Source organism: Rosa chinensis, chromosome 6 (assembly GCF_002994745.2).
Source record: "Rosa chinensis cultivar Old Blush chromosome 6, RchiOBHm-V2, whole genome shotgun sequence".
Lineage (NCBI taxonomy): Eukaryota > Viridiplantae > Streptophyta > Magnoliopsida > Rosales > Rosaceae > Rosa > Rosa chinensis.
The window spans coordinates 48,893,184-48,911,442 of record NC_037093.1 but is presented as its reverse complement, the minus strand read 5'-3'; the positions used below and the strand labels follow the sequence as shown (position 1 = coordinate 48,911,442).

Sequence of the window (18,259 nt, the reverse complement as noted above, 5' to 3'; positions counted from 1 at the left end):
AGTCTTCTAACAGTTTCATGTGCCCAAATTGCCCATAAACCCAGGTTCTTTCTTTGGACATGGAATAATTAACCAAGGTCAAGTCCAATAAAAAATTAAAGACAAAAAAAAATTAAATAAAAGAAAGACCATGACTGTTGTTCACTGTAGTAACTACCAAACAAGTAAGCACACAGTGGTAGAATCCGTAAATTACAAAAACACCAGGGGTAACGCTCTTAATTGCCCCTCTCTCAACCACATCGTGTTTTCTTCATCCCTTCTCCTTCAATCTAGCAAAAGCCAAACCACCCTCTCTATCTCTCTCTCTCTCCTCCTCTCTCTCTTTCTCTCTCTAAAAATCTAAACCAGGAAGCAACAAGCCCCTGCTCTAAGCTCGAGCCTCGGAGACGAAGAAGAGGCCCCCCTGTAAATTCAGCCACACTTCCTCTGAATTATCCCTCACATTTCCCCACTCTCTCTCACTCTCAGTCTCTCTCTCACTGACTCACTTGACTTCACCAACCGAATCGCATGCCCTAACTCCGACGCCGGAATTCGCCAGATCTGAGCCGGTCCGCACCAGATCACGCCCCGATGGAGGAAGCGCTTGAACTCGCACGCGCCAAGGACACCAAGGAGCGCATGGCCGGAGTGGAGCGTCTCCACCAGCTTCTCGAAGCTTCCAGGAAGAGCCTCACTTCGGCCGAGGTCACTGCGCTCGTCGATTGCTGCATGGATCTTCTCAAGGACAACAACTTCCGAGTCTCCCAGGGCTCTCTTCAGGCCCTCGCCTCCGCCGCCGTCCTCTCCGGCGACCATCTCAAGCTTCATTTCAATGCGCTTGTCCCCGCCATCGTCGAGCGCCTCGGCGATGCCAAGCAGCCCGTTCGCGACGCCGCCCGGAGGCTGCTGCTTACTCTTATGGAGGTTTGTTACTTCCTCTCTTGCCCCTCCACATTTTTGATTCAATTTTCTCAAATGTACTTGATGCATGCTAGAATTGACTGATTCTGAACCCGAATCGTTTAGGTTGCTACTTTTGGACTTGTACTGATGTTCATTCCTCATTTGCTCTCTTAATTTACATGAGAATACATTTAAATGTGGGAAAATTTTGGTCTCGTGACTAGTTAATGAAGTGAATTGCTTAGTGGATTGGGATCCCATTGGTGTAGTTTCTAATTTTTCATTCATAATTACAGTTTAACAGCCACATTAGATGTTTATTCTGGTGCTCGGCTGGTTTGCGTTTAGTGCAGACACATCTCAATGGTTACCGGTTACGGGTTACTGTTCTGGTGTTTTTGCCTTAAGCTCCAATTGTTCTACCCAATCAGTTTGTTTCTATCTTCCAGATGATATGAAATATGTAATTGTACATTCACACATTTGAAATTTAAAATATGGAAACCGTCCGCCACTGATACTATTCTTCTCTTTTCTTTGAAGCTAGTAGAAGTTAGCAACTATAGTAGTGTTTATAGTCTTTTTGCCATTGTAGTCTTTGGTGATGCTTAAAATTTTTATTGTTTCCTTCTGTCATTTCTCAAAATATATCCCAACTTTCTTACAAATAGGTGTTTTACTGAAGTTACCAAGTCTGAAATGTCACATTCCTTCTGTTGCAGGTGTCTTCTCCAACGCTCATTGTTGAAAGAGCAGGTTCTTATGCCTGGGCACACAAAAGTTGGAGAGTTAGAGAGGAGTTTGCACGAACTGTCACCTCAGCAATTGGACTTTTTGCATCAACCGAACTTCCTCTTCAGCGTGCTATACTTCCTCCGGTATGTTTGCTGACTTCTATGAACAAGACAATCAATTTTCTTTCTACTCAGTTCAAATGCTCATGGGAAACAAACTAATTTAATTATGTATTTTTTTGATATCAGATTCTGCAGATGTTAAGTGATTCAAATCCCGGTGTAAGGGACGCAGCTATATTGTGCATTGAGGTTAGTGGTTCTGGTCTTATAGTTCCAGTTTAATGCACTATATTAAATCTTTTCTTCTTATGCTACCACCTGGTGACTTTGGTCCTCCTGAGATGCTTTGAAGCCATGCTATGTAGAGTATATCTTTAAATTTTTCGTAGGTTGGGATTCGATTTGTTGATGTAATCTGACTTTTATACTTATTCCAATTCCCAGGAGATGTATACGCAGGCAGGGACTCAGTTCCGTGATGAACTTCAGCGGCACCATCTTCCCATGTCCATGGTGAGTATCTAATATGAGTAATATCTAACTGAGAAAATTTGACGTCTAATTGCTGTTCAGTTTCCCATATTTATTTTGTCGTTATCTTTTCCTAGTACTTCAAATATTGTTAATGATTGATTTTGTCTTCCGGATGTTATTTGATGCTAGTTGCTCATTGGGTTCTATTCAATTTGCAATGCAGGTGAAGGATATTAATGCAAGGCTAGAGAGGATTGAACCTAAGAATCGCTCATCAGATGGACTTGCTGCTGTAGAAACAAAGCCCTTGAGCCATAACCCAAAGAGAAATAGTCCAAAGGCTAAGAGTTCCTCAAGGGAGGTATCTCAATTTGGAGGTGAGAATGCTTGTCGTTCAATTCTGGGGACACCATGATGTTATTTGCTCGCTCAGAAGTGATTAATTGAACCTGGTATACATAGTAATGGTGAAGTTAAATCTTCTTCCAAAAATCAATTGTTCTCAATTTTCTTGTCACAACAATACTTCCTTGTCTTTGTTTTTAGTTTTGAAAGTTAGCTGATTATTTTTCTTTATAAAATATCATGGAAAACCATCTTAATTCTTGTTTCTCGATTTAGAGCTTTGTGATAGCCTCATCTATTTATTTGTTTATTCAAATTTCATTTATGTATCTTTGCTGCATATTAGGTGAAATATTTTTTGGGATGTTGGGAATGAATAGAAATTTTATTTTTAAAACATGTGAATACTAGTCGCTATTGAAATATATAGCCACTGTAAAAAATTGCCTTTAAAGTGTAATTTCTATACTATAGAATAGTGGTTTGAATCCAGCCTTAAATATATGATGTGTTATCCATTGAACAGGTAAGACTGAGTATTCACATAATATTGATTTGTTTTCTTCATCTGTCCTATGCAGCGGAAACTGATCCAACTGTAAAATCTGTAGACCCTATAAAAGTTTATTCTGAAAAGGAACTAATAAGAGAAGTGGAGAAAATAGCTTCTACCCTTGTACCAGAGAAAGACTGGTCAATTCGGATTGCTGCAATGCAGAGAATAGAAGGGCTTGTATATGGAGGTATCTTTGCCCTACTCTCTCCTACTAATTTCTTCAGTGTAATATTCGCAGAAGCATAGAGATTATGTTTAGTAATTCATGCTTCAGGCAGTTGCTGTGGTTCTCTTTAGGCATTGTCTTGATGCATTTTACATATAACTTTAAATTCTTATTTAATGCATATTCGGTTAAACATGCACTTCTCGTGGGAATGCTAAATAAATTTTTGTTTTGTTGTGTCCCAAAGTTGATGTCTGATTAAAGTATTGTTGTCCCCTTACTTTTCTCTCTTCTCCCAACACTGTCATCTTTGCATGTTCGAAGTAATAAATAGTGAAATGGCATGTTGGAAAATAGATTATTGGCCACTAAATATTGGATATGATAAATACATGTAGTAGTTCTGGTGTAGAGTTTGCTAATAATCACTTCCTATCAGGTGCTGCTGATTATCAATCATTTCGGGGACTTTTGAAGCAACTTGTGAATCCTCTGAACACACAGTTATCTGATCGAAGGTCTAGCATAGTGAAGCAGGTATTATAATAATAACCTCTTTTAGGCTATTGGTTTAAAATCACTTTAGCAATATCTGGCTTTCTTTTGTGAGCAGTTTACTGTAGTATTAGCTCTTGCAATTTTTTGCAGTTGTCAGTAGGACTGTAGGGTTAGGATGTTTAGCTCTTTTAATATATAAACAGTGGTTCAACTGTCAAAGGCACTAGTTCATGTTGTCCATTTGCTCTTTGATATTTTCTGTTTATTCCTATAGCGTCAAGGGGTTCTTATGATTAACTTGATTTGTTTCTAGGCTTGCCATCTGTTATGCTTTTTGTCGAAGGAGCTATTGGGAGATTTTGAGTCATATGCAGAGATTTTCATTCCAGTAAGTTCATAATTATCTTACCAAAAATAATCCTTAAAAAAGGAAGGGGAAAAGAAAAGTAAAAATCCTCAAGTGATGAAAAAGCAGTACTCTAATTAATCGTATGTAACCAGGTCCTTTTCAAGCTGGTTGTGATCACTGTACTTGTAATTGCAGAGTCTGCAGATAACTGCATAAAAACGGTAATTACAATTCTATTGATCCTTTTACTTTTACTTTTACCTTTACCTTTTTTTTGTAAGTAGAAAATCGTTCGTTTATGAAAAAGTATCTTGTGTTTCTTCCTTTCTGCTTCCCAGATGTTGCGTAACTGTAAAGTTGCTCGGGTGCTCCCTCGTATTGCGGATTGTGCAAAGAATGACCGTAATGCAATACTTCGAGCAAGGTTTATATCTGACACTAATTTATATGTGGGTGCTGTTAGACTTTGTTTTTGTTTGAGTCACTAATATCACGTGTTGTAGGTGCTGTGACTATGCACTGTTGATACTGGAGTATTGGGCTGATGAACCTGAAATACAGAGATCGGCAGATTTGTATGAAGATCTAATAAGATGTTGTGTTGCAGATGCAATGAGCGAGGTATTCAATTCAACAATTCATATCTTGTATTTTATGACTTATTTGGAATGGTGAAATGCCATGGATATCATATGTAAACCTCCCTGTGTAATTGACAGGTCCGTTCAACTGCAAGAATGTGCTATAGAATGTTTTCAAAAACCTGGCCGGAGCGTTCCCGACGACTATTTTCACTATTTGATCCCGTTATTCAAAGGGTATGTGCTCTTAACCTTAAGGATAATTTGATTCTATTTTGTAGTCAACTTCTTATATCCATGTTTAAAAATTTGCACAGTTAATCAATGAAGAGGATGGGGGGATACATAGGCGACATGCTTCTCCATCTGTTCGTGATAGGGGTACACCGGTCTCATTTACTCCCCAGCCATCTGCTTCTGCTAATCTACCTGGATATGGAACTTCGGCTATTGTTGCAATGGATAGAAGTTCAAGTTTATCCTCTGGGACTTCTTTCTCGTCAGGACTTCATCTGTCACAAGCGAAGTCACATGGTAAAGGTACTGAGCGTAGTCTGGAAAGTGTGTTGCATGCAAGCAAACAGAAGGTCAGTGCAATTGAAAGCATGCTTAGAGGTTTGGAGTTGTCTGACAGACATAATTCTTCAACTCTCCGGTCATCTAGTCTGGATCTAGGTACCTAATATCTTACTTTCTTTCACCTTGATATAACTTGTGAATTTCAGTATGCTAACACATTAGATAATCTATATATCTGAATTGTCAAAATCTGGTTGATTTGTGAGCGGCTAAATTGTTCTCTTTTTGCCCCTAGTGCAGGAGTTGACCCTCCATCATCTCGTGATCCACCATTCCCTGCTGCTGTCCCAGCTTCTAATCATCTTTCAAACTCGCTAATGACAGATTCAACCACCTCAAGTAACAAAGGTAGTAACCGCAATGGTGGCCTGGTTTTGTCTGATATCATTACGCAAATTCAAGCTTCCAAAGATTCCGCTAAATCATCATATCGCGGTAATTTATCAGCTGAAACACTGCCAACTGTTTCATCCTACAACATAAAGAGGGCTTCTGAGAGAATCCACGAAAGGGGTTTCATTGAAGAGAATACTGACAGTAGGGAGGCTAGGCGAACTATGAATCATCAAGCTGACAGGCATTATTTGGACACATCTCACAGGGATGGAAACTTTAGGGATTCACATAATAACCATATCCCCAATTTTCAAAGGCCCCTCTTAAGAAAGAATGCTACAGGAAGGATATCTGCAGGCAGGAGGAGAAGTTTTGATGATAGCCAACTCTCACAGGAGATGGCAAATTATGTAGAAGGTCCAGCATCGCTAAATGATGCTTTGAGTGAAGGACTAAGTTCATCTTCAGACTGGTCAGCTAGGGTTGCTGCATTTAATTATCTTCGGTCTTTGTTGCAGCAAGGCCAAAGAGGAATTCAAGAAGTGATTCAGAATTTCGAGAAAGTAATGAAGTTGTTTTTCCAACACTTGGATGATCCGCACCACAAAGTTGCACAAGCAGCCCTTTCAACACTTGCAGACATTATTCCATCATGCCGTAAGCCCTTTGAAAGTTACATGGAAAGGATCCTACCTCATGTTTTCTCACGGTTAATTGACCCAAAGGAGTTAGTTAGGCAACCTTGCTCAACAACTTTGGTCATCGTTGGCAAGACTTACAGTGTAGATTCCCTGTTACCTGCTTTGCTTCGTTCACTAGATGAACAGAGGTCACCAAAGGCTAAATTAGCTGTTATTGAGTTTTCTATCGGTTCATTTAACAAGCATTCAGTGAATACTGAAGGTTCTGGTAATAGTGGCATCCTAAAATTATGGCTTTCGAAGTTGACACCATTGGTCCATGATAAAAACACTAAACTAAAGGAGGCAGCTATTACATGCATAATCTCTGTATACTCTCACTTTGATCCAACAGCTGTCTTGAATTTTATTCTTAGCTTGTCAGTTGAAGAACAAAATTCATTGAGAAGAGCCTTGAAACAAAGTACTCCTCGCATCGAAGTGGACCTTATGAACTTTTTGCAAAACAAGAAAGAGCGACAGCGCAAGTCTTCTTATGACCCGTCTGATGCAGTTGGAACATCTTCCGAAGAAGGATATATTAGTGCCTCAAAGAAGAGTCATTTCTTTGGGAGGTATTCTGCTGGTTCAGTTGATAGTGATGGTGGCAGGAAGTGGAGTTCAACCCAAGAAACAGCCTTGGTGACTGGCTCGGTTGGCCAAGCAGCTTCTGATCAGACTGGGGAAAACTTGTATCAGAATTTTGAGACTGGTTCTAACATTGATGTTCTCAATGCAAAATCCAAGGATCCAACTTACATGATCAGTGCCATGAATCAGAGCTCTGGTTCCTGGACTAGCCCTCTGGACAATGGCGAAGGTAGAGTAAATTTAGAAAGTTTGCATACTCATTCCCTGGATGTTAATGGGGTTTTGAACTCGGACCATATTGGGGCTGCTGAGAGCATTGGGCATAGTGAAGCTTCCACCGACTTGGACCAGAATCACCACCAACTTAAAGCTTTAAAGGTTAATTCTATTCCAGACTCAGGTCCCAGCATTCCTCAGATACTCCACCTGGTGAGTTCTTTGACATTATAACCTCCAAAGTTCTTTTTTTTTCTTTTCGGAAATCGTAAGTTTATCGTTTTCTTTTTATGAGTTATTATCAGTATTTTGTGATAAAACTCTAGTTTTTTAAAAAGTAATCCTCAGTAAGACATTAGAATGATTTCACTAGTGATTTGCTTCTCTAAACATGTAAACAGTCAATTGTCATGTCAAGAAAAATATTGATCATAAATTTGCACTTTCTGGAGCTTTACCCCTTATATAAGTAGTGTTTTGTTTCTGTTTATAGATTAGCACTGGAACTGAGGAAAGTCCTGCAGAAAGTAAGCGTGGTGCACTTCAACAGCTAATCGAAGCTTCTAAAACTAATGACCACTCTATTTGGACCAAGGTTTGTTAGTCTCAATTATTGGCACACTTAATCATTCAATGCATGTATAAACTCTTAAATTTTATAATCAGATGGGGGGTGAGGAAGGTCGAGATAAATTAGAAAATGAGAAAGTGGCAATTGTTAGGATATTGATGAAAAGAAACATGGAGAATGTTATAAAGAACTCACCAGTTCTCCATGCGGAGAATGTTCCGCAAACATGGAGAACTCATCCATTCTACATTTCTATTTTTTGTTTTATTTTATTTTATAAATGTTGTAAATTGTATGTGGTAGGTTTAATTTTCTTGTTTGAAAAGAAGACGGACAGCTTCAAACGGTTTTAGCATTGAGGGTAACACTATATCAAGAATTGGACTAACAGTTGATACAATACTAAAATAGTTAGGATTTCAATTTGGGGACATCTTGATCACAATGGCCAATTGATTGTGTTGACAGCACAGAGAAGTCAACATGGTGAGGGGTGTGGCATATTGTTGTTGCACTAGAGATCCAAACTATATATTTGTTTTGTGTAAGTAGAGATCTTTGGTGTATGCAAGTGCTCTGGATCTTATGTTAATGATTATTTTGCGGTATCTGTGCAGTACTTCAATCAAATTTTGACAGTTGTACTTGAGGTGTTGGATGATTTTGACTCCTCCATCCGGGAGCTCTCTCTTTCATTGATTATTGAAATGCTTAAGAACCAGGTTTGTTATCTACTTTGTTGCATGATGTGAAGAGCATTTAATCCTCCAATCTAGTATTGCTAATATTGGCTTTTTTTTTTTTTTTTTTTTCAGAAAGCTGCAATGGAAGATTCTATTGAGATCGTGATTGAGAAGCTGCTGCATGTTACAAAGGACTTAGTTCCCCAGGTAGCTTTTATTCAACTAAGGTTAATTTTATTATTTATTTGCATTGTTTTTCATGTCTCAAACTAATCTTATTTTATTTCATGTTCAGGTTTCAAATGAATCAGAGCACTGCTTGAGTATTGTTCTGTCGCAGTATGATCCATTCAGATGTTTAAGTGTATGTATCCATTTCAGTTCCCTCCCAGCCTTGTGAAATTTTTATCAGCACTGAGAAAACTGGTTCCTGATAAAAAAAAAGAAAAAAAAAGAAAGGTGAAGAAAATATGTGTGCTCCACAGTCAAAGAAGTCATTGGCTGAACACTAATCCAAAAACATTAGAAAAATTTTGTGTCAACTTTTGACTTCTTGCCTTTCTATTTACTAATGTGTGGTGTTGTCAATTGTTGATGCTGCAGGTCATTGTCCCTTTATTGGTAACTGAAGATGAGAAAACTCTTGTTACTTGCATAAACTGTTTGACAAAGGTATTACACTTCTATGTATTCGATCTATATGAAATTTTTGGATGGTTATGACTATGCGTAGACACTTAAGATTTTGGATGTTTATTGGTTGTGGTCCCTTTAAAAACTTCTTCCCCATCCAAAGATGTACTATTTGCCAGAGAAGAGTGATCTGTTTTCTTCCAACAATTCACATTACCCTCTCGGTATCTATCAAGTACTATCTTGCTAAGCCTCTTTATTCTCTTCTTCAGCTTGTAGGCAGGCTTTCACAGGAGGAACTAATGGCTCAATTACCATCTTTTTTGCCTGCACTGTTCGAAGCGTTTGGAAACCAGAGTGCTGATGTTCGCAAGGTAAGGGCTATAATTGATCTTATCCCTTAATCCCTGTAGTGCATTAGCAATGACCATTCAAATGAAAAATGTCACAAATGATCTAGACCTTAAGTTGCTTGGTATGAGTTCTCCAGGTTTTTATTTTTGTTTCTTTTTTCCCCTTTAATTTTACCTTTTTTTTTTTGCCCATACCTTTGCCATCTGTGAAAGTGTTTCTGAGATTAAATCAAGTTTAATTTCTTGAAACTTTCTCATCATCTTTAAAGACTATTTTATTGAGAGCAAGTTTGGAGAACTGATTGTAACTGATTAACTTGAAGCTGTCCGTTTCTGCAGCCTGTCAATTTATTTTTTTCTTCCGTTTGCTCTGAAAATTTAGAAGTTGGAACATTTATACTACTGCACTTGTTCAATATCACCTGAACCTGCAGTAGGACCTTCTGGAACCATAGAATGTTGAGATTGGATTTCTGCAGCAGTTGTGGTTTTATGCCCTACTGCTTGAATTTACTTTAGTGGGATATTTGTGTTCTGTATATGTTCTTGTGCTTTGTTTCTGAATTAGTGCAATCTATGCTGTGCTTTGCAGACTGTCGTCTTCTGTTTAGTTGATGTATATATCATGCTTGGAAAAGCATTCTTGCCATATCTGGAGGGGCTCAACAGCACACAGTTACGGTTGGTGACTATTTATGCTAATCGAATTTCACAGGCGAGGACAGGCACGCCAATAGACACTAACCATGATTAGCAGTTCAGTTAGGTAGGAATTGTGGGTTTGGGTGTTGCCAAGTTCATCTGTTGTATTTTGTATATTGTGTGAATGCATTTTCGCTTCTTTGTATTCATTTTTGTTTTGGGGGGTTTTCACATGTTTGTATTCTCATTCTTTTTCAAATTCTTATGTGTCTGGTTTGGAGGTAGAGTGCATTTTGTGGGAAACATTTAGTGTTACAGCGCACATATTGTAATCTAGATTTCCCAAACAGCATTTATATATAAAAGAAAGGTTTTGCATTACCATTTATAGAGTGATTACATTTTTGAGCTTCATATATGCCTTTTTCTGCTTGGCCACTGTATGGGTATCGCCAATGATATGTGGTATTAATAGACAAGGCATTTTAAAGCATTTTATAACATTGACGTCAAACAGAAGAATCGGAGCTTAATAATGGAAGTAACTTGACTCATGCAATTTTAAGTTCGTAACTTATGGTTAATTGACAGGGAACTTAATGTCGTAACTTCATGCAATTTTAGGACTATTTCAGTGCAAAGTAGCTTACAGAAGATATGATTGCTTACAGAAGATATGATTGTTGTCTGAGGCATACTCGAAGTCTTAAACATCGATCTTCTTTTTCGTTTTATCTGAGACATGAGTCTGCGATATGGTATTCCAGTTTCTGATGTTAAATATGATGTAAAGAATTGAAAAAATATCCAACGTTGGTGGCAAATGGAAGAGAACTAACTACATGGTCAGTCACTTGTGCAACAATTTTATCCAGAGTGGGAAATGTGAACGAGTTCAAGGAATTTTTGCTCATATGCTAAAGCATACCTGCAAATCGGCAAGAATGGTAGAAAACCGAACTCATTAGCAAGCATATCACGTGAAGTGTTCACGCGATAATCATTAACGCTTTTGTTTTCGAGCAATTAAGATGCATAGATTCATTGAAATCTCAGAAATTAACTCCATAAGGAGAAAAAAATCTGGTTTTCTGATTGTTGCGCCTAAATAATCACCCCCTTTCGCGCAAATAACGCTCTCCTTCATGCTTTCCTCGTCACTGCCTGCACTTTTAGCCTGCTGGAAATGGTAGAAAACATTTCAGTTTTCTGCAGTGGTGTATATAAGCATATCAGCTAAGAGCTTCAAGACTTTGCTGGTATTCCTACACTTCCTTCTACAACCTCCTTCCTGAGGTATGTATATCTCTTTTATATGAAGTTTTATAGAGCTTTTCATCTACAAAACATAGAAATGCTATTGCATATTTGTTTTTCACATGCTTTTATTGTTGTTCATTCATAGTACAATCCATAGCATACTAACATTTGCTCCCCAGTAGCATCAGTAAGCACTAAGCAGTATTCCTATGTTGTAGATTGCTGTTCCGTTAAACTATTTTTCATTACACTTTTCTCTTTGTTCACGTACAGAAACCAGTCTACTAATTGCTTCCTTCAAACAATGTTGCCAGCAATTGCTAATGGTCGCATGTCAAACAATGGGAACCCTGCAGAAAACGGTAACGGTGGGAATCCGGATAGGCCAGCTTTGAGGAATTGGAGAAACAAGCTGACTATCCTTCTTATTGACGAATCTGAAAACCACAGGATTCTGGGGACGGCTTATCTTACAGCTTATGGTGTCGAAACTACATCTGTGACTGATGGACGGGCTGCTTTGGAGCTCATATTTTCTGGTGCTAGGTTCAGTTTGATCCTCATTGACATGCATATGCGCTATATGAGCGGGGCACAGGTGTTATACACACACTTCTAATTTCCATTTTCATCCTTTTATTTACATTCAGGGAAAAAACAAACTAAGCATGTAATGATTAGTTCATTCTCATTATAAGTACTGATTTCAATCATTTGATGTTTGGCATGTCTATGACAGTGTGTGAGTCACCTTCGAACCATGGGAGTGAGGTCCCTGATGCTCGGTATGACAACTTTTTGTAGAGAAAGAGAGGAACGGGCATTTCTGGAAGCGGGGGTAATGGCTTCATTCCAAAGCCTCTTAGTCCTGATAACTTTCTTCAAGTCCTGGAAGCGCTGGATAACAACCAGGGATGAAAAGCCAGGCTGATCCAGCCTAAATCAAGGACTTTATTTATTTATTTTCATTTCTTAGTTGTTGTGCCCTTGTACTTTGTTTTCAATATTTCAATAAAATGGATTTCTCTATATCTTTGCAGTAGTGTTTCTATCCCATTGCTGGCTTCTTTCCTTTTTGTGTGAAATTGCCCTCTAAGAATACTCACTGAGAAAGGATCATGCTATGAAAAATGCTACAAGAAAAAAGTAAGCACATACACCATCTAAACATAAAGCATAAACAATGAAGAATCCTATATACCAGACATCAGACAGCAATGTAATATTCGGCTATTTTAAGAGGATGCTGCAAGGAAACATGCAAAACTGGCTTACAACCAGAAGTATAAGCCCACTGGTCTGCTATGAATTAAGTTGGGTGCATTGGTGAACCTGTGAAAGAAAACATATGCTAAACACTCTATACCACTAGAGTTGTAGGCCCTTACAGGTGAAAAGCAAAAGCATTGGCCATACAGTTTGTATGTTATCACATATGTTTCCAATGATATTGCTAATACTGAGGCGGTTTTCTTAGCCTAGCATGAAAGAATGGCAGTTAGTACTCATTGTGTGATTTGAAGTTTAGCTTTTAGCAGAAATTCTGTTTGGGACTATTCGAGTGTAAGATAACTTGGACATGTTTGTTTGATCGTTATTTAGGAGAAACTCCATACTGTAAACAAAACTTTTTTCTCTCCTTATCCTAGACATGAGTTTGTGATGTGTTGTAAAGTCCAAAAACTGTATGAAAGAGGAGACCAGTAACACGAGAGATTTTTCCAGAAATGAAAACCAGCTAAGAAGTACTAATATTAAGTTTCTTAGATGTCCAATATAGGTGGTAAATGAATACAGGAGAACTATATGAATTTGTCACTTGTGCAACAATCTCATCCACAATGGTAAACTAATGTTATTGAGTTAAAGACATTTTTGTTCATATGCTTAAAGTACGTAAATCATCAATCAAGAATAGTAGAAAGTAGCTAGAAACCGAACTAACATTAGCAAACGCGCACAAAATGTGAGCACCTTCACATGATAAATATTTAGTGCTTTAGTTTTCAAGTACTTAAGATGCATGGATTCGATTAAATCCAGAAAATTACCTCAATAAGGAAACAAAAAAGAAAGCTGGTTGTCTTTTTTTTTTTCCGCGAATCTCGGTTTCATTATTTCCCTTATAATTTTTGTGCTTTTAGCCCATTGGAAGTGCAGCACTCTTGTTTCTGTAATCTCTATATAAGCATCTTTAAGGTATTTCTACAATCAACTTAGAGCTTCAAGTTGGTGAATCCTTACAATTCCTTCTATAATTATCTCCTCTTAAGGTATCTGCTTTTCTAGTTAAGAGCATTTTAATTTTCTTTTTTAAGTTTTGTTATATTGCATGTACAAAATTGGAATGCTGGTTGACATATTTTTTAACCACAAGATTAATTTTTCTTTGAAGTAGCATCAATTCAATAGCTTTCCTATATAAGAAAGTTGCCTAGCTTCTGGTATATATAAGATTTAATTTGTTATCCTTAACATATGAGATAGCACAACTTGATGCCCCTAAGTTTGATTATACTTTTTTTGTTCATGTAGAGGGAAACCATCAACTGCTTCCTTGAAAAATGGCTGATGGAAATGCTAATGGTAACCAAGAAGGTGCTACGACTCCCCTAATGTCTTGGAACAACAACCTGAAAGCACTTCTGGTGGATCCATCACCCGCCTGTAGACTTATTGGGAAGGCATATCTCACGGCCTATGGTGTAAACACCGAGGCTGTGGACAATGCAGATGTTGCCATTATTCTGCTTAATATGGGAGCCAGTTTCAATGTGATTCTCATAGATATGCATATGCGAGAAATGAACGGAGCGCAGGTCATATATACACATCTAATTTCCATTGATCATTTTATTAACAAACGGTGAAACTAGAAAGCATGATATATTAGATTTTGATCCTCTCTATAAGTACTCTCAAGCATCTGTTTACTCATTGATGATTGTCATGAATGGAGATGAGGCTTTATATACACATCTAGTATTCCTTCTGACCTGTTTATTAACATGTGGAAACTAGACATCATGCATTGATTAGACTTTGATGCTCATTATAAGTACTTCAATTCTACATACAGGCAATCTGAAGTCATATTAAATGTACTCAAGCATATAGTTCACTCATTGATGTTTGGCATGTCGATGACAGTTTGCTATGCTGCTTCGGAGCTTGGGGGTACAGACCAAGCTGCTTGGTATGTCAACTATGTTTAGAGAACGTGAGAAAGAAGAGTTTCTGGAAGCTGGGGGTGATGGTTTTATTGAGAAGCCTCTTCATCCTTCCAAGTTTGTTCCAATCCTGCAAGAGCTGGATAGCAACTGAGGGTGAAAAGCTAGGCTGCATCAAGCCGAAATAGAGGACTCCCTCGTTTAGTTTCTGTTCAAGTTGTTGTGGATTTTGTAATCCTTTCTTTAATGTTTGAATAAAATGGAGTTCTCTTTATTTAATAAACCTCAAACCTATGGTTTCCTTCTTTTGGCCTCTTGCATTTGGTTTGAGCTGATTGCCTATGAAGAACTACAAACCAGAAAGCCTAAAACAGTGTAATATTGTTGGCCTCTAATGATGAACAATCAAGTTCAAGACTCTATAGCTACCACTAGAACTATAATCCCTCATAATCAAGTACCAAGTCAAATCAAAAGCGAAAGAAATCAGTGATACAGCTGTTGCATGAGATAATCGTATCATTGCTTACTTTCTATAACAGTAAACCATTTTGGACCATTTGATCGATGCATTCATGCATCCAAGAAGTTTCACCATCTATTAGACATTCATAAAATCACGTCAGAATCTCTTTAGATTCTGGTTCATTGCATACCATGACTAGAATGAAGATGGTGCCCATTTTCTTTCCCTTCAGCTGGTAACCTCAGTGTGGATGTGTGGCTGCATATGGGACTTAATTACATGGACCTAATACCATTATGTATGTAAATGAGGCATCAGGTCAATTTTGGGGTGGCTAGTCAAACAACCAGCTGGCCGAATTGTGTATGCATGTCTTTTTCAGATTCCGTCATGTCAAAAGGACAAGCTGCATATGTCCTTATTACAGATTATCAAGCAAACAACGATATCAGAAATTAGTACAAAGTGTCCTTTCTAATGATGACAAGGATAATGTGTTACAGCCTACAAAAAATTCTTGTACCACTGACATTAGTTCAACGACTTGGGTGGATATATGTACGCATCGTGCACTGATGTGGATATATACCTATGCCACGTGCACCGCCACGTAAGATGATAAGACACGAGTGCAGCCGTGAGGCCACTTTACCAACCTAAAAAAATTAAAAAAAAATTTAGACGGTTAATTTCTAATGACAGTATGACACTGAATTGGTTGCTTATAGAAGTTGTTCGAAAAGGGTAAAAATTTCGAACTATGGAAGTTGCATGCGGTGTAGGATCTCATAGAATACTTTCTTTATACTTGATGATTCGGGTTATGAGGCTATTGAATGAAAAAATTGGGAGTGGTGAAAAAGAGTAAAAGTATGTTGGCCTTTAGTGTGAAATGATCTTTACATTTGGTTGTCACTTTCACATCTTTCAATTATGCAAAGAACCAGTAGCGTCTCATCTTTGCATATCAACAAATAAGGCAAAAATCAAACACTCTTAGATTTTTAGATCTTCAACTAAATCCAAGTGATACTCTATGACTCTCTGTGTACCCCCACAATTTCACTTTAACCTTTTTTCCATTTTCTTTTTGGTAGAGGATCCTCTTTCCAGGTGTCATTCCTGCCCTTTTAAATATGGTTAGAATTCAACCATTGGAAGAACACACCATTTCTCTCATCTGACCTGCAATCATATACAGCAGCAGAAGCAGAATCCTCTTTCTTCAATCCATTCTGCATTTTACAATTAAGGTACCTACTGAGCCTTCATTTCTCTTATATGTTGTTGTATACAGAAGTTATTCCTATTTACAAGGTGAAATTGGTTGGTAGCAAACATTTGGTATCAGTGTTTTGACAAAAAAATCTAGATAACAGGTTCCGAATTCTGATCCTTTTGGCGAAGTAAATCTTTGAGCCAAGCCTGTTTTCCCCATATACAACACCAAATGAAATGCTAAAAAATGTGAATGTCTTCTTATCATTATTAGGCACATTTGACATATTCTCTCATTTTTCACAATGGCTGTTTCTGTTTTTCTAGGGAAACAGACTTTGGAACCTCTGAATTACTTTACAAGAGCAACAAAATGTTGAACAGCACAAATGCAAATGAGGCTGCAGCCAAGATAACAGCTCTCGTCGTAGATGACAGCAGGATCAACCAAAGTATTCACCGCAAGCTCTTGGAGAATCTTGGCATTGAAAACCAAGTCGCAGGTAACGGAAAAGAAGCTGTTGATGTCCACTGCTCTGGCAAACAGTTTGATCTTATACTGATGGACATGGACATGCCTATCATGAATGGCATTGAGGTAAAAAATTAAAACCAATGTTGCCTAAGAAATTGATTTTCCTGATGAGTTTACTTGCTGATATTGCTTAACTAATTTGGTCTTTTCGGTTATCTTTTGTACAATAGGCCACCAGGACACTGCGTGCAATGGGGATTCGAAGTACGATTGCTGGTGTATCATCACATGCTCACAACGAAAATATACAAGAGTTTGTGAATGCAGGACTAGATGACTACCAAGAGAAGCCCTTAACCATTTCTAAGCTAATTTCCATCCTCCAGAAGGTGAATATCAACTAGTGCATGTTTGAACTTCATATGGATTACTAGAGGAGAAAAGAATGTCATGTTTCTCATGTAACACTGACAATGACGAATTAGTATCTTGAAATGTTATAAGATTAATTGAAGCAGTTGTATAATCAAAGATAATTAGTATCTGGAAATATTGCATGTCCATGACCAGAAGGTGAATAGCAACTAGTGCATGTTTGAACTTCATATGGATTACTAGAGAAGAAAATTAAGAATGTCATGTTTCTCATGTAACGTACTTTATTAACAACGGTAGCTTTTGTGATTTCCTCGAGGCGATGTTCATTAAAAGTACTCTAGTAGTGTAAGAAAGTTTGTTTATGGGTGCAGTTGTTCTAGACGGAATATTCATCGGTAAGAGTTTCCCATAATTTTGCAAATAAATTTTGTCGTCAAAACCAACCATAAGGAATATTAAAATAAAACATGTGCCGACGAAAACATTGTTGGCATAAACCTTCTATAATCTATTGATGAAATTTGGTGGTAAAAAAAAAAAATGAATACACTTTTGCCAATGCAGCATTCATGGATAAATGCCTCCCATAAATTCGCTGATGAAATTTCATCTTCGAAGACACCTAGTGTCGACGAAAGTTTCGTTGGAAGGTCTCTCATAAACCTACCCTAGCCTCAAGGCGGCCTTCATGCACGTAGAATACAATCAGGAAACCTAAAAATCAATTTTCTTTTATTTGTTTAAGTAAATCCAGAATATGTGTCTGGTCCAAACTCGAGATTACTTGCTCTAGTTGAAATAAGGTTTATATTAGAGATATTCTCGGAGAATCTGAGGAGATATCCAATCAATGTACGATTATGTTTCCATGTACAACTCTATCTCTATGCTTGTAATCGTCTATATAAAGATATCCCTATTATCAATGAAAACGCAACTCAATTCTCTCCTAATTCAGTTTTCCTTAAACACGTTATCAGAACGAGACTCTAACCCTGAAACAAATAGCCAAATCCTGATTCAAGAAGCTAAAACCTTAAATCTGAATACAAAACCTTGAACCCTTTTCTGCCTCCGCCACACAACCTGAAGAGATCTACCCCAGGAACCCAGAACCAGCAGCAGAACCACCAGAACTGGACGGAAACCTATCGAACCGGTCACCAGAAGCTCCATACAACCCGCAACAAATATTCCACCGGTTCACCATCTTCCGGACCTCCAATTTCCACCAAAATTTGCTAGCAAAAGCCCCTTGATCTAAAGATTTAGGAACCGGATGAAAAAGTCCAAAAACCGGCCTAAATCTTGCTGAACTGGCCGCCTGATCATCTAATAGAAAAACCGGTAGAAG

The 18,259-nt window shown here is 37.9% G+C and overlaps 4 protein-coding genes across 7 annotated transcripts; all 4 read left to right on the top strand.

Annotated features, from left to right (window-relative positions):
* Positions 1 to 262: 262 nt before the first annotated feature.
* On the top strand, positions 263 to 10,334 carry LOC112169732 (CLIP-associated protein). 2 transcript variants are annotated; one of them, XM_024306787.2, is made up of 21 exons: positions 264 to 909; positions 1,611 to 1,766; positions 1,872 to 1,934; positions 2,130 to 2,198; positions 2,383 to 2,536; positions 3,086 to 3,247; positions 3,666 to 3,763; positions 4,038 to 4,112; positions 4,226 to 4,294; positions 4,412 to 4,497; positions 4,577 to 4,694; positions 4,793 to 4,891; positions 4,972 to 5,329; positions 5,474 to 7,269; positions 7,550 to 7,651; positions 8,245 to 8,349; positions 8,443 to 8,517; positions 8,606 to 8,674; positions 8,914 to 8,982; positions 9,216 to 9,317; positions 9,889 to 10,334. In XM_024306787.2, exons 1-21 carry the CDS (start codon positions 577 to 579, stop codon positions 10,048 to 10,050), a joined length of 4,320 nt encoding a protein of 1,439 aa, XP_024162555.1. In that variant the 5' UTR covers positions 264 to 576; the 3' UTR covers positions 10,051 to 10,334. The 2 variants fall into 2 exon arrangements, with proteins under 2 accessions (XP_040363534.1, XP_024162555.1); XM_040507600.1 differs by lacking the exons at positions 8,443 to 8,517; positions 8,606 to 8,674; positions 8,914 to 8,982; positions 9,216 to 9,317; positions 9,889 to 10,334 and having other exon boundaries at positions 263 to 909; positions 7,530 to 7,651.
* A 232-nt stretch (positions 10,335 to 10,566) lies between these two features.
* Positions 10,567 to 12,217, top strand: LOC112169733. 3 transcript variants are annotated; one of them, XM_024306788.2, is made up of 3 exons: positions 10,567 to 11,234; positions 11,472 to 11,796; positions 11,938 to 12,217. In XM_024306788.2, the coding sequence occupies exons 2-3, from the start codon at positions 11,503 to 11,505 to the stop codon at positions 12,127 to 12,129; spliced, it is 486 nt and encodes a 161-aa protein (XP_024162556.1). In that variant the 5' UTR covers positions 10,567 to 11,234; positions 11,472 to 11,502; the 3' UTR covers positions 12,130 to 12,217. The 3 variants fall into 3 exon arrangements, with proteins under 3 accessions (XP_024162556.1, XP_024162557.1, XP_040363535.1); XM_024306789.2 differs by having other exon boundaries at positions 10,568 to 11,234; positions 11,513 to 11,796; XM_040507601.1 differs by lacking the exon at positions 10,567 to 11,234 and having other exon boundaries at positions 11,250 to 11,796.
* A 1,545-nt stretch (positions 12,218 to 13,762) lies between these two features.
* On the top strand, positions 13,763 to 14,522 carry LOC112169064 (two-component response regulator 24). Its single transcript, XM_024306005.2, has 2 exons — positions 13,763 to 14,017; positions 14,349 to 14,522. The coding sequence occupies exons 1-2, from the start codon at positions 13,763 to 13,765 to the stop codon at positions 14,520 to 14,522; spliced, it is 429 nt and encodes a 142-aa protein (XP_024161773.1).
* Positions 14,523 to 16,028: 1,506 nt separating this feature from the next.
* LOC112169152 (two-component response regulator 24) lies at positions 16,029 to 16,931 on the top strand. Its single transcript, XM_024306137.2, has 3 exons — positions 16,029 to 16,087; positions 16,380 to 16,650; positions 16,758 to 16,931. Exons 2-3 carry the CDS (start codon positions 16,426 to 16,428, stop codon positions 16,929 to 16,931), a joined length of 399 nt encoding a protein of 132 aa, XP_024161905.1. The 5' UTR covers positions 16,029 to 16,087; positions 16,380 to 16,425.
* Positions 16,932 to 18,259: the final 1,328 nt, after the last annotated feature.